The following is a 19,721-nucleotide window of genomic DNA, read 5'->3' as shown; positions in this document are numbered from 1 at the left end:
GGATATATTATATTATATTATATTATATTATATTATATTATATTATATTATATTATATATTATATTATATTATATTATATTATATTATATTATATTATATTATGTTGACTCGACATATTGACACGTTGTCCCATGGCCTCAAGATGTTCTTTTGTGAAATCAAGATACTGTCTCGTGGCCTCGATATTTCAAATTGTGGCCTCGATATGTTTCTTAGTGGCCATAATATACAGGATGTTTCAAAAAATTTGATGATATTTGAGATGAAATGAAACCGAACAGGCTTAACGTTGAGCAGTATAAGGTTTATTCCTCAAAATTTGAATGAGAAATTCAAAGGTATATGGATTCCATGAACGAGTTCACAAATTTTCAATATGCACGCAGCCTGAGACACGGCACACGTCAAGTCGGTAGTCCAGCTCCTGCCAAACACGCTGCAGCATGTCTTTGGTAACAGTCTTTTCTGGTAACGGTGCATTTTTAGAGAATTCTGTAAATTCTCGTTTGAGCGTACTCAAACACAAAAAACACCTTTTCTTTTCTAGTGAATGGCATTTATATACCTAAAAAGATAAAAACAAAAAACATTAAAACATAAAATTTGACCTCTTTCCACACGATGATAAAACTTGAGGTTAATTGAACAAGAACTGGCAAAGTTATTAGATTGTGAAATGATATCAAATTTTTTTGAAACACCCTGTACTATCTTGTGGCCATAATAATAAGTCTTCACACCGCACAAATTCAATTATAGTTTACAAAAGCACCCAACAACTTACTAAATATAGCTAATAATAATGCATAAAAGTAATTACTCTGTCCACATTCACTGGATTTGAGCAATCGTGCGCTCTGATTGGCTACTCTACTACTAGGATATCAGCTCATATACCGTGAGTAGAGAAAAACAAAATGGCGGAGCGTGTTGCTGAACCAACCGAGGATGAAATAAAAACTACTCAAAGCCCCCAAAATAGTTATCAAATATTTAAAAGAAACAGAAATGTCGACTAAAAGAATAGTTTGGGGCGGGGGTTTCTTCCTTTTTTTCCTCCTAATAGCTCCTGTTCCACACTCCAGCCCAGTCGGTGGCAGTAATGCACCTTTCAAATTGGTTTGCCAACCACCAAAAGAAAAAAAAACCCTAAAGAAGAACGCCCCCAAAAATACAAACAAAAAGCAACAAAAGTATTTGATGGTAATAACGTATCTTTTTTCCAAGAATTATCACATTTTTCACAAATTGCTCCTGTCATTTCGCTGGTTTGTTTACATTCTAAGTGGAAATTATTTTGTCGGACATTTTGTATAAAGTTTTTATTTATCGAATTTGCAAAAAATAAAAATGATCTGTTCCTCAAAACCCAGGGAATGTGGATAGAATAAAACAGTTATTCCACTCAATCTCGTCATACGTGGCTTATAGCCGACTTGGTGCTACGTAGCCATCAGCTCATGTACGCCTCGATTTTGTGGAATAACTGTTAAATAGAATTGCATTTTTAAAAAATTGTCATGATAACCAGTTTACCTTTTTTAAAAGGTGAGATGAAACTGAAAATTACTTCGTGTAGTTGTGTGTATTTAAACAAGCAAGCAAACAAACTCCCCCTTCCCTCCCAACCCTTCAGGTTTATACTCCATCTTTTAAATCCCAAGATTTCTGTTCTACCAGTTTACTGAATCATATCAGTCATGTCCTGACCAAAATGCTGGGAGTTATTATTATTATTATTATTATTATTATTAATAATAATAATAACTCTCCAACCACAGCATGAGATGAATATTCCTCAAAGACTTTATCAGACCCTCCAGAATTAATGGCACCCTTATTTATATTGATGTTCAATTCTTCGGATTACCTTTGAATACTCCTCTTTGGGGCTTCTTTGTGCTCCATAATATAATATTTTTTATCTTAGACTACGTTCAGACTGCACCCTGAAACGACCCATATCTGATTTTTTTGCCCATATGCGACCTGTATCCAATTTGTTATTGACAATCTGAATGACACAGATCCGATTTTTTTCACATGCGACCCAGGCCACTTGGATATGTGGTCCTAATTCCGATGCATATCCGTTATTTTCACATGCGACTGCAGTCTGACCGGACAGGTCGCATTCATGCGACCTACACGTCATCAACAAGAGACAAACGTCACTATTCTGCGTTGGCTAATCCCGCCTCTTTGGTGGAAAACAACAACATTTGTACAGTTTTCAGAATTTAAATAGACTTTTATAGAATTGATCAAGCTAATGGTGGATTTGGTAGGGACCTGGATGTTGATCTGTTAGCCTGATTAAATAAAACGGTTTCTATAACTGATTTATAACTTAAACCATCCTGTATTACAAGATTATAAGATTGTTCTGGAAATTTCCAGTAATTTGACACCTTCGGTCTCATTAGTCTGCTGCCCACATTAATCAGATTATTGTGCGAGTTCCGCCGCCGCCACAAAAACCACATCGCCAGGTCTCGCCTCATCTCCATCGCAAACTGCACTGGTGTTTCTGCACCTTGAGCCAGCGCTGAGAGAAGTTGCAGAATTCAGCTGGCTATAAACAATCTAAATAAATATTTATAAAAATGTAGAAAAAGTTTATTAATATGACGAAATAAATATGTGCAAATTATTAAGCCTGAATTAAGAGTTTGGTAATACAGCGGCCGTATCCCAAATGACTGCCTACTGAAGCTCGAGTGCACTATATAGAGTTTAAAAATCCATTACTTCCTAGTAACATGTAGTGCGCTTATATAGAAATTAGAGACACATTTAGGAGTCAACCCTCGTTACCAGGCTACACGTTTTCATTTCAGTTCAGAAACAAAAACACACACGAGACCTCACACTTTAACACTAACCAGATAATTAAACAAACAAACAAAAAAATCATTAAACTTGAAGAGTGCGCTTTTTTTTTTGTTTACGTATTACGTAGATGTGCTTATTACGTGTCAATTTGCGCATGCGGGACACTTTTGGGTCGTTTTCCGTTCATATTGGAGATCGCATACAAGTCTCATATAATTGGTAATGTGAACGGCCTAACAAAAAAATCGGATTTCACAACAAATCGGATATGGGTCGTTTCAGGTTGCAGTCTGAACGGAGTGTTATTTGTGAAGATCAGCAACCATCTGTCCTTTTTTTTTTTTTTTGGGATGCATCAATATCTTTTACCTCTTGCAGTCTCAGAACAGCCCGTATATGTGTCATCCTTATGTCTTGAATGACCAACGTAAAAGCCAATGCTGCTGGTAGACAATAAGCTTGGATTTAAACATTTACATTTTAAGCAAATAATCCCTCAGATCATTATCTGCACATGTAACCACCGACTGAACGTTCTTTGCGAATTTACTACCAATACATACGCCTCAATACATTTATATCGTCACCTTAATGCATTATCTCGTGGCCTCAACATATTAATCCGGACTTACAATATATTATCTCTTGGCCTGAGTAAATTATTTAAAGCTCACGATGTATTATCTTGTGGCCTCGATGTATCTTTTTGCCTCCATGTTGTACGGTATTATCTCATGGCCTGAAAATATTGTCTTGCTACTTCAGTAAATTAATTACGTATATAAGCCACACCGTCTTAAAAACGAACCACCATGTCACCTCAGATGCTCCGTATACTACAGATACAAGACAACCATTTTATTTTATTTTATTTTTTTCTTCTATCCACATGGCAACACAAGTCAAGTGACCTCCGTGAAGGCCACTGAATGTTTACTTTGCTGACTCCGGTTTACTAAACGGTTTTGTATGTTCTATTTTCACTCCTCCTTTCATTGGCCTTGTGATGAAACATCTTTAACTTTCACCCAAAGCAAAGGCGTAGCCAGAAACATTTTATTTTGAACAGATAAAAAACATTCTTCAGAAATAAATCACTGTTGTTTGCAATGTTATTGCCACATTTTGGTATTTAAAAAAAAAAAACCCACCCTGATTAATGCGTCTGTCTTTTGTATTTGTATATTACAAGTTGTTTTACTTTTTTTTGGTTAAAAAAAACAGTACTAAGCAATGTAAATGGTCTTCATAAAAAGAAAATGTAAATATATGGTTGTATAGTAGAGTACAGCGGGACTAAAGGCTCTCATAATCAAAACGCAGATGTAAACTCTGGACACGAAGCAAAGTTCTGATCATGGAGAGATCCGATTTCTGCAACACACACAAGATTTATATTGTATTTAGTTCATTTGACCTCTGGTGACCTTTAGCCCTGTTGGTGCCCGACTATAGTTTGCAATACTCTTGGAAAAACAGTAACTATGATGAAATTGTATATAGTTTGTTTTTAATAAATAAAAAAGCTTTTTTTGGTCTTAATATGCAGACAGTGTGTTTCCTTTTCAGTGTTGCACGACCAACTAGAGCAGACGTCGTCGTGTTGTGTGAATCCGTTTGCAAATAAAGATTGGCTGTATGATTTTGCATAATATTGACTCATCATAACGTCATGTATATATTCACTGGGTATGAACAATCGCGCGCTCTGATTGGCTACTCTACTACTAAGCTATCAGCTCATATACCGTGAGTAGAGAAAAACAAAATGGCAGCGCGTGTTGCTGAACCAACCAAGGACGAAATGAAAACTACTTGAAAACAAAAACCCAAAAAATACACACAAAAAAAGCAACAAAATTATGGAATAAAAGTATTTGATGGTCAGAACGCTTTTTTTTTCCCTTCCAAGAATGATTATTGCATTTTTCACAAATTGCTCCTGTCATTTCGCCAGTTTGTTTACATTCTAAGCGGAAATGATTTTGTCGGACATTTTGTATAAAGTTTTTAGTTATTGAATTTGCAAAAAAATAAAAATAAATAATAAATTCTGTCTCTCAAAATCCAGTGAATGTTGGTAGAATAAGAGTTATTCCACTCAATCTTGTCTTACACAGCTTCTAGCCAAGCTATCAGCTCATGTACGACTCGATTTCGTGGAATAACTTTATATATATGGAATTCTGTGACTTATTCAAATCAAGCAATAACGGTGTATCTCACTCAACTGTTCCACAAACGCACACCTTTGTTTAGTTTTTTAGAGGCTAACCTAATGGCTGTAACCTCCGCACAGAACAAAACCACAAACTGCTCACAAACAGCTCCAACCAACTAATTAGCACAAGAATGACTAAGAACATTAGGAATATTTTAATAATACATAGTTTGCACATGACGTCACAGAGTCGGGGATTCCCTAGTGGCAGCCATCTTGTGGGTCAAGCTTACCGTAGGGGTGACTGAGCACACATTGTAACACGCGAGTACAAAGTCTTCAAAAGAACCCAAGCAGGCTATTTAAAGTTAGCAATGGTGCGCACCTGTTGTATTCACGGCTGTCGTAATAGGTCAGATGATGAAGTCAAGAGGAGCTTTTATGGAATTCCCACTGTACGGGAGCACGAAGGCGAGCAAACAAACTCAGCATACAAAGGAGAAATCTATGGCTTGCGAGAATCAACCGCAAGGATTATCAGCCTTCCAAACACAGCAAAGTCTGCTCTGATCATTTTATAAGTGGTAAGTTGTTTAAATAAACAATCAATTGCGTTTAAGTTTGTTTTTGGAAACCAAAACATTGTGTAAACAATCTCTGGAGAATGCCTAACTGGAACCGCTGAGTGTACGTTTACATTGTAATGTACACTTAATATCGCTCGTTTGTCACGTTTCTATTTGAAACTTGTCACTTCACTCACGCAAGGGTCATTTTTGAAAAACATTTTAGGTCTATTCTGTATGATTTGATTTGTGTTTAATCAACTTATTGCGGTTGCATAACATTCAACAGTCTATTTAATGCTAGAATATATAAAGTTGTATATATCAGACAGCCTTTAAAGTTTGATGAAGTCAGTTTCAGGCTTTGGAGCAGGGTTTGGCAGTTTCAGGCTTTGGCAGCCCTGCATAGTCACTTGAAAATGCATCTTTGTCCACTTCATAGGGGTCAATTCCCCCAATCAAGGGCAGTTTGGCTGCATACCGTTGTCGTGAGATGTCGTCTAATGTATCTATATACTTCTGTTTGCTTGATTTTGCCGACATTGATCTTTATTTTAGAAAACTGACTATATAACTTCATAAATTCGTCTGAGATAACGTAGCCGGTAGTGGCGATGGTCCATTTTGTTTGACCCACAAGATGGCAGCTGGAGGGCTTTCCCCGGAATGCCGTGACGTCAGTGAAAACTATGTATAAAAATATTTAGTGTGTCCGAGTGGAGTTTTTTTAAAACTAGGGTAGGTAATTTTGGAGAAACCAGCAAAAGTAAGCTAGATTTTGAAAGTATCCAGCTGCAAAATCTCACGTCTTCGCTTCATTGCTCCCTCCAAGACACATGAACGCGCACTGCCTGACTACTGCTGGAGGATGAGTCCATAAGGGAGAGTGTAGATGGGAAGAGCATAGCACGTCGTTGTCATCCAAATACCTCGTCTCAGTCACGTGTAAAAAAAAACAAAAACAAAAAACAAAATCACCTCACATTATAATAATGAATGTAAACAACAAACATGGGGGTGGCACGGTGGTGTAGTGGTTAGCGCTGTCGCCTCACAGCAAGAAGGTCCGGGTTCGAGCCCCGTGGCCAGCGAGGGCCTTTCTGTGCGGAGTTTGCATGTTCTCCCCGTGTCCGCGTGGGTTTCCTCTGGGTGCTCCGGTTTCCCCCACAGTCCAAAGACATGCAGGTTAGGTTAACTGGTGACTCTAAATTGACCGTAGGTGTGAATGTGAGTGTGAATGGTTGTCTGTGTCTATGTGTCAGCCCTGTGATGACCTGGCGACTTGTCCAGGGTGTACCCCGCCTTTCGCCCGTAGTCAGCTGGGATAGGCTCCAGCTTGCCTGCGACCCTGTAGAACAGGATAAAGTGGCTAGAGATAATGAGATGGGATGAACAACAAACATGGCTATTAGTTCTCACAGCTTTCAACTAGCTTGTTAACTTAAACAATATGTCTACAAACATCTGCTTATCCTTGTCGAAACTGCAGTCATGAATAATATCATCACTTCCATCGTTTCAATATTTCCCACCCATGAATTGAAGTGCTTGTGCTCTATTCCTTGCTTGTCAAGGTTCAGTTTTGCATTTGTTATTGAAAAATGCACTCATCTAGTCCTTTTATCAGGAACAGCTACCATGTAGGTGCACTTCACAGGTAAGCAGTTAGTGGTGATGGTGCTGATATGAATGTATCTGGTGCATCAGTAATGCAAAAAGGACTATTATATACCTACTGTGTTGAGAAACAGTGATGTATAAGGTAAGAGATGGACTAGGGTCAGTAACTGTACTTGATACGAGACCAATGAAGGAAGGTAGGTACCTAAAAATAGTTCAAAGCATAGAAGAAGCAGCTTGTCACATGTACACAAGTGAAATTCTTCCTCTGCATTTAACACACGTGAGCAATGAGTGTATGCACATGCACCCAGAGCAGTGGGCAGGGATGCTACAGCACCTCAGGGGTTAGGTGTCTGGCTCATGATACAGAGGGTGGGAGAAAGTGCTGTTCATTCACTCAACTACCCTCACATTTTTCCTGCCGGTCCTTGGACTCAAACATGCAACCCTTTGGGGTTAGGTGTCTGGCTCATGATACAGAGGGCGGGAGAAAGTGCTGTTCATTCACTCAACTACCCTCACATTTTTCCTGCCGGTCCTGGGACTTGAACCCGCAACCCTTTGGAGTTAGGTGTCTGGCTCATGATACAGAGGGAGGGGGAAAGTGCTGTTCATTCACTCAACTACCCTCCCATTTTTCCTGCCGGTCCTGGGACTCAAACCTGCAACCCTTTGGGGTTAGGTGTCTGGCTCATGATACAGAGGGAGGGGGGAAAGTGCTGTTCATTCACTCAACTACCCTCACATTTTTTCCTGCCGGTCCTGGGACTCGAACCCGCAACCCTTTGGGGTTAGGTGTCTTGCTCATGATACAGAGGGCGGGAGAAAGTGCTGTTCATTCACTCAACTACCCTCACATTTTTCCTGCCGGTCCTGGGACTCAAATCTGCAACCCTTTGGGGTTAGGTGTCTTGCTCATGATACAGAGGGCGGGAGAAAGTGCTGTTCATTCGCTCAACTACCCTCACATTTTTCCTGCCGGTCCTTGGACTCGAACCTGCAACCCTTTGGGGTTAGGTGTCTGGCTCATGATACAGAGGGCGGGAGAAAGTGCTGTTCATTCACTCAACTACCCTCACATTTTTCCTGCCAGTCCTGGGACTCAAACCTGCAACCCTTTGGGGTTAGGTGTCTGGCTTATGATACAGAGGGCGGGAGAAAGTGCTGTTCATTCACTCAACTACCCTCACATTTTTCCTGCCGGTCCTGGGACTCGAACCCGCAACCCTTTGGGGTTAGGTGTCTGGCTCATGATACAGAGGGAGGGAGAAAGTGCTGTTCATTCACTCAACTACCCTCACATTTTTCCTGCCAGTCCTGGGACTCAAACCTGCAACCCTTTGGGGTTAGGTGTCTGGCTCATGATACAGAGGGCGGGAGAAAGTGCTGTTCATTCACTCAACTACCCTCACATTTTTCCTGCCAGTCCTGGGACTCAAATCTACAACCCTTTGGGGTTAGGTGTCTGGCTCATGATACAGAGGGAGGGGGGAAAGTGCTGTTCATTCACTCAACTACCCTCACATTTTTCCTGCCGGTCCTGGGACTTGAACCCGCAACCCTTTGGGGTTAGGTGTCTGGCTCATGATACAGAGGGAGGGGGGAAAGTGCTGTTCATTCACTCAACTACCCTCACATTTTTCCTGCCAGTCCTGGGACTCAAACCTGCAACCCTTTGGGGTTAGGTGTCTGGCTCATGATACAGAGGGCGGGAGAAAGTGCTGTTCATTCACTCAACTACCCTCACATTTTTCCTGCCGGTCCTGGGACTCGAACCCGCAACCCTTTGGGGTTAGGTGTCTGGCTCATGATACAGAGGGCGGGAGAAAGTGCTGTTCATTCACTCAACTACCCTCACATTTTTCCTGCCGGTCCTGGGACTGACTCAAACCTGCAACCCTTTTGGGGTTAGGTGTCTGGCTCATGATACAGAGGGAGGGGGGAAAGTGCTGTTCATTCACTCAACTACCCTCACGTTTTTCCTGCCGGTCCTGGGACTTGAACCCGCAACCCTTTGGGGTTAGGTGTCTGGCTCATGATACAGAGGGAGTGGGGAAAGTGCTGTTCATTCACTCAACTACCCTCACATTTTTCCTGCCCGTCCTGGGACTCAAATCTGCAACCCTTTGGGGTTAGGTGTCTGGCTCATGATACAGAGGGCGGGAGAAAGTGCTGTTCATTCACTCAACTACCCTCACGTTTTTCCTGCCGGTCCTGGGACTGACTCAAACCTGCAACCCTTTGGGGTTAGGTGTCTGGCTCATGATACAGAGGGAGGGGGGAAAGTGCTGTTCATTCACTCAACTACCCTCACATTTTTCCTGCCGGTCCTGGGACTTGAACCCGCAACCCTTTGGGGTTAGGTGTCTGGCTCATGATACAGAGGGAGGGGGGAAAGTGCTGTTCATTCACTCAACTACCCTCACATTTTTCCTGCCAGTCCTGGGACTCAAACCTGCAACCCTTTGGGGTTAGGTGTCTGGCTCATGATACAGAGGGTGGGAGAAAGTGCTGTTCATTCACTCAACTACCCTCACATTTTTCCTGCCGGTCCTTGGACTCGAACCTGCAACCCTTTGGGTCCTTCTGTAACCTTCAGGCCATGGCTGTCCCCAAGGGCAGGGAAGTAGGTGAGGTGTGTGTGGTGGGAGGGAATCCGTTATGTAACGGATTTAATCAACCTACAGAAGGGGTGTGTGTGTGTGTGTGTGTGGTAGGCAGACCTCTTTACTCCTGCTCCTATTGGGCAGCACTGCTGTAGTCTGATACTCAGGCTATGTGCATATAAATACAAAGGCCGCATCCTAAATTGACATAAAGCGCTCTAGGTAGGCAGCAGAGGCCGTTATTCCACATCATAGCTAGTGCACTTAAAGTAGGAAGCGAGGAGGTATTCGGTATTCAGCCGCTACAGTCTGCTCAACTTATAGACCACGAAGAAAGGCTAGTCTCAGCAAGGTTTTTAGAGCTAATTATAGCTAAAAATAGCACGGATCACGCTTGAGGATGATTTTCAGTCGAAATTTGGAGGTATATGTAAATAAAATACGAGGGTAAAGTTTTTGCAGCTAGCTAACGGGCATCAGTTAGCATAAACACTTCCTTAATGCGGTGCTGAACGGGAGGACAGTCAGGGAGCAGCCGTGAATTTACAAAATGTGACGACTGGTTTATTTTTTATTATTATTAAACGCGTTAAAGTCCAAACGTGTTGTTCGGTTAATAAGTGAAGGTAAATAAATTTATTTTAGCGATATTTATGTAACCGGGGTTAGTTAGCTGCCTCACTGTGTTTACAGTCAGTACAGTAAGCGGTCAGTTGACTAAGAACGACAAAAGTGATTTCCAGAGCAACTAGCTAATTAAATAACTTAAATTCATTAATGTTATCATCAATATCTTTTATATCTTAATATTACACATAGCTTTAGGAATGTTTGCTTGCATCATTCGCTAGTTATCTAATTAATTATTCCTAGCTAGTTACCTTTTCTAGTTCATTTTATTTACTAGCAAAAGTTGCTAACACGTCTGCTAAACTAGCTGAATTGCTATTGTCTTTTCCCCCCTTAAAATATTTTTCTTTTTTAAAACGTTTAGTCAAGTTTTTATTTATTTTAAAAAAAAAACCTCACTGAGGAAAAAAAATATCTACAGGCTATATTTTAAATGGTAGTCCAAATTACCCATAGTTCCACTTTGGTTATTCTGGGAACCATTTCGTAACGTTTTGAGAACGTTTTATTTTGGTGAGCAAACGTACTTGTCCAGGAAGTTTTCAGATTTTTATTTGATTTTTTTTAAATATACAAACTTGAGTTGTATTGAGAACTTGAGAGGGGAGGAAATAGCTCTCAGAACAAAAAACAAACATTTCCAGAACGTTTTAGAAACCAATACCTGTAAATTAGGTAACTGTTAGCGTTACTCAGCCATATAGCGACGTTGGATAGATTGATATCGATATAAATGGGGTAACTGTTAACATTATATGATTGCGTGTAATTTAATGATGCATTCTTCTCAAACATAAAAACAGAAGTTTTACAGTACGACTTAAACGTGTAAAAAGTTTACCTACTAGTTGAGACGCTTGGATCTCATGCAAGTCGGACACGTTTCAGAAGCGTTAATGTTATACAGTTGACCATTGTTCTCATTAGTATGTGCGAAACTGCACTGGTTCGTTTTATCTAGGTCTGCAAAAAAAAAATCAAGGAAAAAATGCCTGTATTATATTCAAAACTGCCCTCGCAGCTGAAGAGGTCTTCAGCAGCAAAGAAAGCGGTTTTCCTCCTCGTTGCTGCGTATGGAGTGAAAAGACTCTACCCGTATATTTCTGAAAGACTGAAAGGACAGGCTGATCCTCAGTGCGGTAGACTGAATGCACATCATGTGAATGGAGAGCCGCTGGAGGTCACGGAGAGGCGAAAGAGGAAGAGAAACTCTCCGGCTGTGAACCGAGAATTCCTTTTGCGTTTAAAGCGACTTCTGAGCATTCTTTTCCCTCGGCTTTTCTGCAAAGAGCTGGCTCTGCTGGGTTTCCACTCGATCGCTCTTATCTCGCGCACATTCCTGTCTATTTATGTTGCCAACTTGGATGGTAAAATAGTGAAGACCATAGTGAAAAAAGACCCCCAGGCATTTGTGTGGGAGTTAACCAAATGGCTCCTGATCGCTATCCCTGCAACGTTTGTGAACAGTGCTATCCGTTATCTAGAAGGTCAGCTAACCCTGGCGTTTCGCACCAGGCTGGTGAGCCATGCTTACCACCTCTACTTCAGCAACCAGACCTATTACCGCGTCAGCAACATGGACGGCAGGCTGGCCAACCCGGACCAGTCGCTGACCGAAGACATGGTGATGTTCGCCGGCTCTGTGGCCCACCTGTACTCCAACCTGACCAAGCCCTGCCTGGATGTCGTGATGACCTGCTACACGCTGATCAAAACAGCGGAGTCTAAAGGCGCCAACACGACTTGGCCTTCGGCGATCGCCGGCATCGTAGTGGCGCTCACAGCCAAAATCCTGCGGGCGTTTTCTCCACGCTTCGGCAAACTGGTGGCCGAAGAGGCCAAGAGAAAAGGGGACCTGAGGTACATGCATTCACGCATCATCGCCAACTCGGAGGAGATTGCCTTCTACGGGGGTCACAAGGTAGAATCCAAATGTCTGTGGTTCTTTAACCAAATTAGGGCCCTTGAACAAGCAGGCGTGTGAATGATTACCTTTATGTCTTGGATAAGATTCTAATTAAGTAAAAAAGTGTTATTGTTAGCAGATTGCTGTGATGTAAGAAGAATAAAACATTATGGGACATTATTAGTTTAGAGTTTATTGCCATTTCCACAAATACATTACAGTACAGGTACATTGGAATCCTTGAGCGTTTTCCACGAGTCGGCTTCATAGACATTATTATTTAAAAAAAAAAAGGTGGGGGGGAGGACTAGAAAAATACGAAACATACATTCTAAAATTTAAAAACACTATAATACACAATTATAACAAACAGTGAGGGAGCTAGATAGAGCTATGTAAGGCTGTCATTAAACAGAGTGCAACTGTATATGAATAAATATGGGTCCGTCTCAGAAACTGGTCTTTCCTTTGGGACATTATGGTCAAAAAATACATTTTCTAATTTTACTTTTTTTTTTCATTTACCTAAACACTCAATGTTTCTTTTTTCATGTTTAATACGAATAAAGATAGCATCTTGCTTTATCTGGCCTCCACTATGAAATTTTGATTACAATTCAAATGCTTTTGTAAAATTGATTTACATATAAAATAACTACAGCATGAAGAATTAAAGCCCCTCCTTCACAGATGAGTGAAAATATTGAAAATTTCCTCTTTGATTGCTTGGGTTAAAAATGCCAAGTTATGATGACCGAATTGATTATTCACTTAAATATGAATAATATGATACATTTTGGGTATTTGATATGGCGAAATAGGACACAATGGAAAAATCAAGAACACACCGGAAAGATGAGAATAACGGCGGTGGTAAAAGAACAGCGACTGTACCGGCTGAAGGTCGCGCAGGTCTCTGCTGCGGCGTGCGAGCAACGGGACATCGCTACAACACCGGACGGAGCGCGAGGCGGGGCGGGGCAAAAATGACTGGCCATAGATTCTATCAAAAGTTCGATCTAAATTGACCATGGTTGCAAAATATTGGCCAAAAATACGCAAACACTACGAAATATGAAAGTACGATGAAAAAGAAACATTCTATTGCCTTATACTGCAAGACTAAAACAAAAAACTGTCAAAACTCACCTTTTCAGTGATAACGTCCGAACAGATCACCCATGTAACAGAAAAACCGCAAATGGAAGCACGATCAGCTTCTAACTGTCGGAGTGGAAAATTCCATTCTACACATGCAAATTGTTAATGTGTGTCCTTCCGCGCACACAAATAACACGCTACGGTAAAAAATAGACCACGACTCATTTTATAGCTCAGAAATTCATACAAGACCAGCTACCATCATAACATATTCTGTAAGAAACATATTCTATACCTAACTTTTCAGCTTTCGTTTTAAAAAACAAAATTGCAGATTTATAACAATTTTTATACGGCGTAGTGATTTTAAGTTACTACTTTTGGCGAGGTAGTGACCTCGACCCTGAGGCTTTCCGTTTAGATCAAAACACACGATCGTATTGGTTTTGGGTCTGCAGAAAATGGAGTTACGACGGTGATCAAATATTTTGCATGATGTTTTATTACGGTTATGATTATTCTGTGAGCGCACCAATCCTCAGGTGGATAAAGTTACAAGTTAAAATACAATCAGTGATAACTGTAGACTTTTCAGTGGACTACAACCTTTTTAAGGGAATGCGATGTAGTCGACCGTTTATCGTGTCCCAGATCAAGCCGCCATTTTTCCACAAATTTGCAGAATTTTTGCCAAATTCTGAATATTCACATCAAAGATTTAGTTTTATCTGTATTATTTTTCTTCAAATTAAAACCAACATCACCATTCAAAACCGTATAGTTTATTGACTGGGTATATTTAGTGGGGTACCCCCACAGTACCCAGTTTCTGAGGCAGACCCATATATAAAAAAGTAATAAATATCTATCTGAAGTGGTATTGTACATATTGAGTATTACACAAATCGAGTGAGTATTGCACATTTTGGTCGAGGAGGTAGAAACAGAAGTTAGAAAATCCAGTTATATTGCACATGGAGACGTGATTATAGAAAACGAATCACTTTCCTTTAGTATAAATACGCAGGCGATTTACAGAAAATCACGCGTGCTGATTATCGAGAAATAGTCCGAATTTCTCGACCAGTCACCTTGAGCGACTTGGCAAAATGGCGGCCAATCGCTCACTCACCGTAAGTGAGGAAGAATTACAAATAATGAAAGAATACGCTGTTCCTAAAAGCACTAAAGATGCTACGAAGTTTGGTCTAAAGATATTTTAAAGGTAAAGTGGAATTAATTGTGATTTATATTATCGATTTCAAAACAAAGTATTTTATGTGACTCGGCGTAGATAAGTGACAAGTCTGCGCCACAACTTTATTACATTTGCATGCTGGTTTTTAAATGTGAAATTATTTAGATATTAAAAAAAAAAAAGTTACCTGTGTATTTATATTAAAATTCTCCACCTCTGGCTCAGTGAAGATCGGTGAATGATTGTTAATTAACAGCGTGTCTGTCAATGTTTTTATTCTTTATTTGATATCTTATTGGCATATTGACCCGCTTCACATGTGTGTGTGTTCAGTCATTCTGATGCTTTGAGCATGTTACAAGTATACAACACCTGCCCCATAAACAAACATCATGTGCTTCCACAGTAGTTACTGTTCCTAGACCAAAGAAGCATCATGTGATTTAGAACAAAGAGAAAATCCTGGAACTGGGGCAGGTTTCTGTGTCAGGCTGTTCTGACCCTACGCCCACACACACAGTGGTCAGTGGCCTTTTAGCGCACACACAGACTGAACTGTAGGCTTTCATTTCACTGTCCCAACTTCATGACCCGTGACTGACCCTAAATTATAGGAAAGGGACATTTAATTACTTGAAAGTCTGCATCGTTCCCGATTTCTCATAATGCTCACCTGTTGTGTGTTCGTGTGTGCGTACGTGTGTCTGCGCGTGTGTGCACACTTCTGCCGTTGTGTCGTGCGTAGGTGGAGAGGTCACAGCTGCAGCGGAGCTACGAGGCACTGCGCTCGCAGATCAACCTGATCCTCTTCAAGCGGCTGTGGTACGTCATGCTCGAGCAGTTCCTCATGAAGTACCTGTGGAGCGCCTCGGGTCTCGTCATGGTGGCCGTGCCCATCATCACCGCTCCGGGGTATTCCTCACGTGGTACGACCCTTACTCTTCTCTGTGTACACTCGCATCACATGTTGGCACTGGGGGGAGGACCGTCAGATTTTTTGGCGTGTGTGGATCTGAGCTCAAAGCTAGTGAATAAAATGGAAATAATTCAGGATTTATTTTAGAAATGAAGATGGAACACATTGCCCAGCCAGGTGTTCACTTTGTCTGGTGATGGTGTTGGATAACATTTCCAGCCTTCCCCCAATTCTCCGCTCTCATAATGTTAATAATGATATCACAGTCTTACCTGCATTTGGTCTGTCTTTAGTGCCGTTCTGTATTTTTCTGAATCTGAGTCAGAAGTTAACTTCATACCATGGTATGGTTGATTTTCTCAATTCTGATTGGTCAGAAAGAGCGTATTATTTTCATGTTCTGATAGGTTATCGTTTTTATAGTAACTGCTCATTCAGGGACTTCCACAGCAGACACGCTACATGATCTGTATCACGAACCAGGCAGTGCAGAAGAATGGTGTTTTACTGAAAGTTTGAAAAGGCAAACAAATTCAAAACAATGAGCAGAGGCAGAGTTCATGCAGTGTGCAAACTGGCATAAACAGAATAAACCAAGAGGCAGTGCCAATAAATAGGCACAAGTCAGACACGGAAATGGTAAACATAAACGAGATAGACGGTGACTAAAGTCACAGTGATTTGCGCTCGCTGTTACACACCGGGACGTCTGGTCACCGTACCCTGTAGATCCAGAATGGTAAGAGATGGAAGATGATGCTTGGTGAGGAAAAGTTGTGCCCTGCTGCCCTGAATAAAATAAAAATAAAAAACTGATTGAAAAAATAATGAAAATTGACAGAGTTTTAAGTGACTGAAGGAAATTCTGTTTTTCATGGATCGATCTGGATCGCCACCAAAAGTCATACAGTAGCAACGTAATTCAGCCCAGAGGTATTCTTCATGTGAAATTTGGTAATGATTGGTTTAAAACTGAGGGAGAAATAGCATCCTAAAAGAAGTTAGGATAATAATAATAATAACTAGATGGATACTGCGACTAAAGTCACAGTGATTTGCGTCACCTCTTACAATCCGGGACGTCTGGTCATTGTACCCTTGAGATCTGGAACGGTAAGAGATAGAGAATGACGCTTAGTGAGGAAAAGTTACGCCCTGCCGCCCTGAACAAAGTAAAAAAAAAAAAAACAATAATAATAATTTATTAAAAAAAACTGATTCAGAGAGTTATAAGTGACAGAAAAAAAAATCCCGTTTTTCATGGATCGATCCCGATCACCACCAAAGGTCATAGCAACATAATTCAGCCCAGAGGTATTCTTCATGTGAAATTTGGTAATGATTGGTTGAAAACCGAGTGAGAAATAGCGTCCTAAAAAACATTAGGAGGAGAAAAAGAACTAGATGGATACTGTGACTAAAATCACAGTGATTTGCGTCACCTCTTATAAACCGGGACGTCTGGTCATCGTGCCCTGTAGATCCGGAACGGTAAGAGATAGAGAATGATGTTTAGTGAGGAAAATTTGCTCCCTGCCACCTGGAACAAAGTTTGAAAAATAATAATTATTGAAAAAAAAATTGAGAGAGTTATAAGTGACTGAAAAAAATTCCGTTTTTCATGGATCAATCCGGATCACCACCAAAAGTCATAGAAACGTAATTCAGCCCAGAGGTGGTGGTATTCATGTGAAATTTGGTAATGATTGGTTGAAAAGTGAGGGAGAAATAACATCCTAAAAAAAGTTAGGATATTATTATTATTATTATTATTATTATTATTAAGAAGAACTAGATGGATACTGTGACTAAAGTCACAGTGATTTGCGTCACCTCTTACAATCCGGGACGTCTGGTCATTGTACGCGATAGATCTGGAACGGTAAGAGATCGAGAATGACGCTTAGTGAGGAAAAGTTGCGCCCTGCTGCCCTGAACAAAGTTGTTTAAAAAAAAAAAAAAGACAGTTATAAGTGACTGGAAACAAAAAATTCCCTTTTTCATGGATCAATCTGGATCACCACCAAAAGTCATAGCAACGTAATTCAGCCAAGAGGTATTCTTCATGTGAAATTTGGTGGTGATTGGTTGAAAACTGAGGGAGAAATAGCATCCTAAAAAATGTTAGGAGAATAATAATAATAGAAGATAGATAGGTACTGTGACAGTGATTTGCGTCACCTCTTACAATCCTGGACATCTGGTCATCGTAGGCTAATGGTAAAGTAGAACAGTACCCTTTAGATCCGGAACGGTAAGAGATAGAGAACGATGCTTAGTGAGGGGGGAAAAAAAGCTCGTTTTTCATGGATCATTCCAGATCAGTGATCCAGATCAGCACCAAAAGTCATAGCAATGTAAATTCAGCCCAGATGTATTCTTCATGTGAAATTTGGTGATGATTGGTTGAAAAGTGATGGAGAAATAACATCCTAAAAAAACATTGAGAATAATAATAAGTCGTCGAAAGATCCTGAGTGAGAATCGCAATTTGTGCCAGTGCAAATTAATCATGGCTTGGTAATGGACAGCATGAACCAGAGCAATACTTCATAAAGTGTCTCTGAAAGCAGAGTCCTTATGGTGCGTGTGTGTGAGAGAGGTGGTGGTGATTGAGAACAGCTGTCCATAATTAGTACTCAGGGGACAGGGAGCGGTGCAAAGCATGATGGGAGTTGTAGTGCGAGGCGTGTTGGGCAGTAAATGAACGGGTAGGTGATGAACAGGCAGTAGATATAACGATCTAAGACTTAAAAAAAAAAAAAAGACATTTAAAAACAGAAGACATACTGTATAACCATGCATGTGACTTTTTTTTTTTAAACTTTTTTTTCCCCCCTTGTCTTTTGTGTTAGGAGAGATTTATTTAACATTTATGGAGGGAGTCTTGGGTGTCTGCGGTGTCTCCGTTTTGTAGCAGTCTCGACGGTGCTTTGCAAATTTACAAGCACCGGCGACCTGCGGTTTTCTCCGCCTACTCAGATGATCTGCGCCGGCTATTCGATCCCAGAAAAATGTTCAATGTTCAAGCAATTTATATAATCTCTGCTGCCCATAATTTGCTGTAAATCCAATTATTCAACCACAAAATTGTCTTCATTGCGGGTCTAGCATGACCAGAAGCGATGCCATTATTTCTTGATCGATTCTCGCACTCTGATTGGCTGAGCCAGACCACGTGACCACACTGTAGCGTATGTAGTTATGTTACAGAGCCAGGCAGCGTACTACAGAGAGTAACTGAGAAAGCCAAGCACACACGCATCTGGAGGGAAATTTCATACATATTTTGCAAGTATTTTACAGGGAAAATGGTGAGTAATTTATTAGCTGAGAGTGCACCAGAAGGCATGTGAATTTCAAAATTGTCTTGAGGGGCGCGTCCTCAGAACCCCTAACGTTAGCATGACTTTGGCGCTACAAATTCTACTTCAGATTTTCTGGAGAACCCTGTAAATTTTCCCGGCGGATGAGAGTAAAAGGACTTTCCAGTTTCTCAGTCAAATATACTGTTATACTATAAAGTCTTTAAAATGTGTGAAATGTCATTGGCTAATAAATTAAACATTGTAATCATGAGCAAATCGCTGGAGTACATCCGGAATAATAAACTCCAGATGGTGCAGTTCCATGAAAATAATCCACTCCAGGCTGGCATCGACACTTTGCTACGTGTCATACTGCCTTACTTAAGATACGCTTTAATCAAAAGTAACAGTAATTAACGTGTACTAATTTATACTAGCCTGGATGATTGAGGCAATAGTTTTAAACCAGAATGAAAGTATTGATCTTTCCAGACATCGAGGACCATCCAGGAGGTGGCGACAAAGCCTTGGGTACCGCAACGTAACATGAAACAACTCGAATATTATTTTTAAAAGTACAGAAAGTAATATACATGCAGACCTGTTCATTCAAAGCGAATGATTTTGTTCTTGTTTAGTTCAAAACTAGATATCTGAACAAAAGGAAATCTTAAGACTGCGCTGTTGAATTCTCGAATCTGATTGGTTGATTTTTTTAAAATTTTCTGTAACGGCAGCTCTGACAGTAGGTCCGGATGATTTAATTCAAGTAACAGGTTTACATTAATGCACTCGTTCTAATAGATGACTTGCCAACCACGTGATCAAAATGTGCTATGTCATGAGTGTCCGCCATGATGGTGGATATAC

General features: G+C 40.5%; 1 protein-coding gene across 1 annotated transcript in view; it reads left to right on the top strand.

Annotated features, from left to right (window-relative positions):
• Nucleotides 1-10,086: 10,086 nt before the first annotated feature.
• abcd1 (ATP-binding cassette, sub-family D (ALD), member 1) overlaps nt 10,087-19,721 on the top strand; it is a 49,077-nt gene continuing 39,442 nt past the window's right edge. The window contains exons 1-2 of the mRNA XM_060932437.1: nt 10,087-12,343; nt 15,373-15,553. Coding sequence (XP_060788420.1) covers nt 11,411-12,343; nt 15,373-15,553 — 1,114 coding nt within the window. The 5' untranslated portion in view covers nt 10,087-11,410. The remainder of the gene's footprint in view (nt 12,344-15,372; nt 15,554-19,721) is intronic.

The sequence above is a fragment of the Neoarius graeffei genome, chromosome 10 (assembly GCF_027579695.1).
Source record: "Neoarius graeffei isolate fNeoGra1 chromosome 10, fNeoGra1.pri, whole genome shotgun sequence".
NCBI lineage: Eukaryota > Metazoa > Chordata > Actinopteri > Siluriformes > Ariidae > Neoarius > Neoarius graeffei.
The sequence above is the reverse complement of the archived record's forward strand: the minus strand, read 5'-3'. Positions and strand labels throughout refer to the sequence as shown.